General features: G+C 68.6%; 1 protein-coding gene across 1 annotated transcript in view; it reads right to left on the reverse strand.

The window, feature by feature from the left end:
- The window catches only part of IL31RA (interleukin 31 receptor A), a 22,944-nt gene that overhangs the window by 8,978 nt on the left and 12,886 nt on the right, over positions 1–1,080 (reverse strand). Inside the window, exon 7 of the mRNA XM_023746600.1 lies at positions 617–833. Within this exon, the coding sequence (XP_023602368.1) occupies positions 617–833 (217 nt within the window). The remainder of the gene's footprint in view (positions 1–616; positions 834–1,080) is intronic.

Genomic DNA, 1,080 nt, shown 5'->3' on the forward strand with positions numbered 1-1,080 from the left:
CCGGCACCTCCCACGTGGCCTGAGATGCCCAGCTGTTTGTTCGGGGCAGGGCCAGGTGCTGTCACGCCCAGGTCCCTCTGAGGAAGAGCCAGTGTAGTAGAAGGACATGGAGCCTGGACGAGGCAGGCGGGGCAGGAGCTGAGCCAGAGTCCACCCCGAATCCGGGGCTCTCCCCGCACCTGGCTCACAGCCGCAGCCTCCACGGCGAGCCCCAGGCGCCCGCGGGGTCTCAGTGGAGGCGAAGGGGGAACGGGAGCGAGCAGCGAGGCGGGCGAGCACGCGGTCAGTGCCCAGGACTCGGGGGCCTCGGGAGAGCCAGGCATGGAGCACACGCCTGGCACTGTGCCCGCATGCAGGCTCCGCCAGCGCCCACGCCTCGGACAGAACAAGCTGCACGTGGAACGCGCGGCCGGGCCTCTGCGTCACGCGATTGATGAGTCTGACTCATCACAGGCTGCGCCCGAAGGACGCGACCTCCAGGGGCTCATTGGTCAGCAGACGCCGCTCCTCCCACCAGCAGCCTCTCCTCCGCTGTGACCCTCACTGAGAGGCAGCCACGGGCGGCCCCTGGCCCCCTGGACGGCGGCATCTCGGCAGGCGGTGACGCGGGACTCACCCTCCTCGGCGGCGGCCGGGATGCGCAGGGCGGCGGCCGGACCCTGGCCCAGCGAGTTATAGGCCACCACCGACACCCGGTAGGCCTGGGCGCCCAGCGTCAGCTCCAGCGGCTGGCGGGTGGTGGTCACGGTCTCCGTGAGGTTGGTGGTGTTTTCCGGAAAGTACCAGACGTGGTAGCCGAGCACTCTCTCCAGGGCCGGGGCTCCTCTGGCCTTCTGAGCACGGGAAACCCAGTTTATTGCCAAAAACAACAAAGGAAAGGCCCTGAGCCGGTGACAGATGGTGAGGGGAGAGGGGTGAGGCCAGCTCGTGTGCAAGCGACACGCAGGCAGGTACCCTCCTGGGTGAGCAGCACCCGTGCTGGACCCCACCTCCCGGGGCCAGAGAGGGATGTGCTGGGCCCTTGGCATCAGCATTAATGGGCCTCCTAAACCAGAGGCTGGGGGGGCAGGGCCTGCACAC

This window comes from Myotis lucifugus, unplaced genomic scaffold, assembly GCF_000147115.1.
Source record: "Myotis lucifugus unplaced genomic scaffold, Myoluc2.0 scaffold_704, whole genome shotgun sequence".
Lineage (NCBI taxonomy): Eukaryota > Metazoa > Chordata > Mammalia > Chiroptera > Vespertilionidae > Myotis > Myotis lucifugus.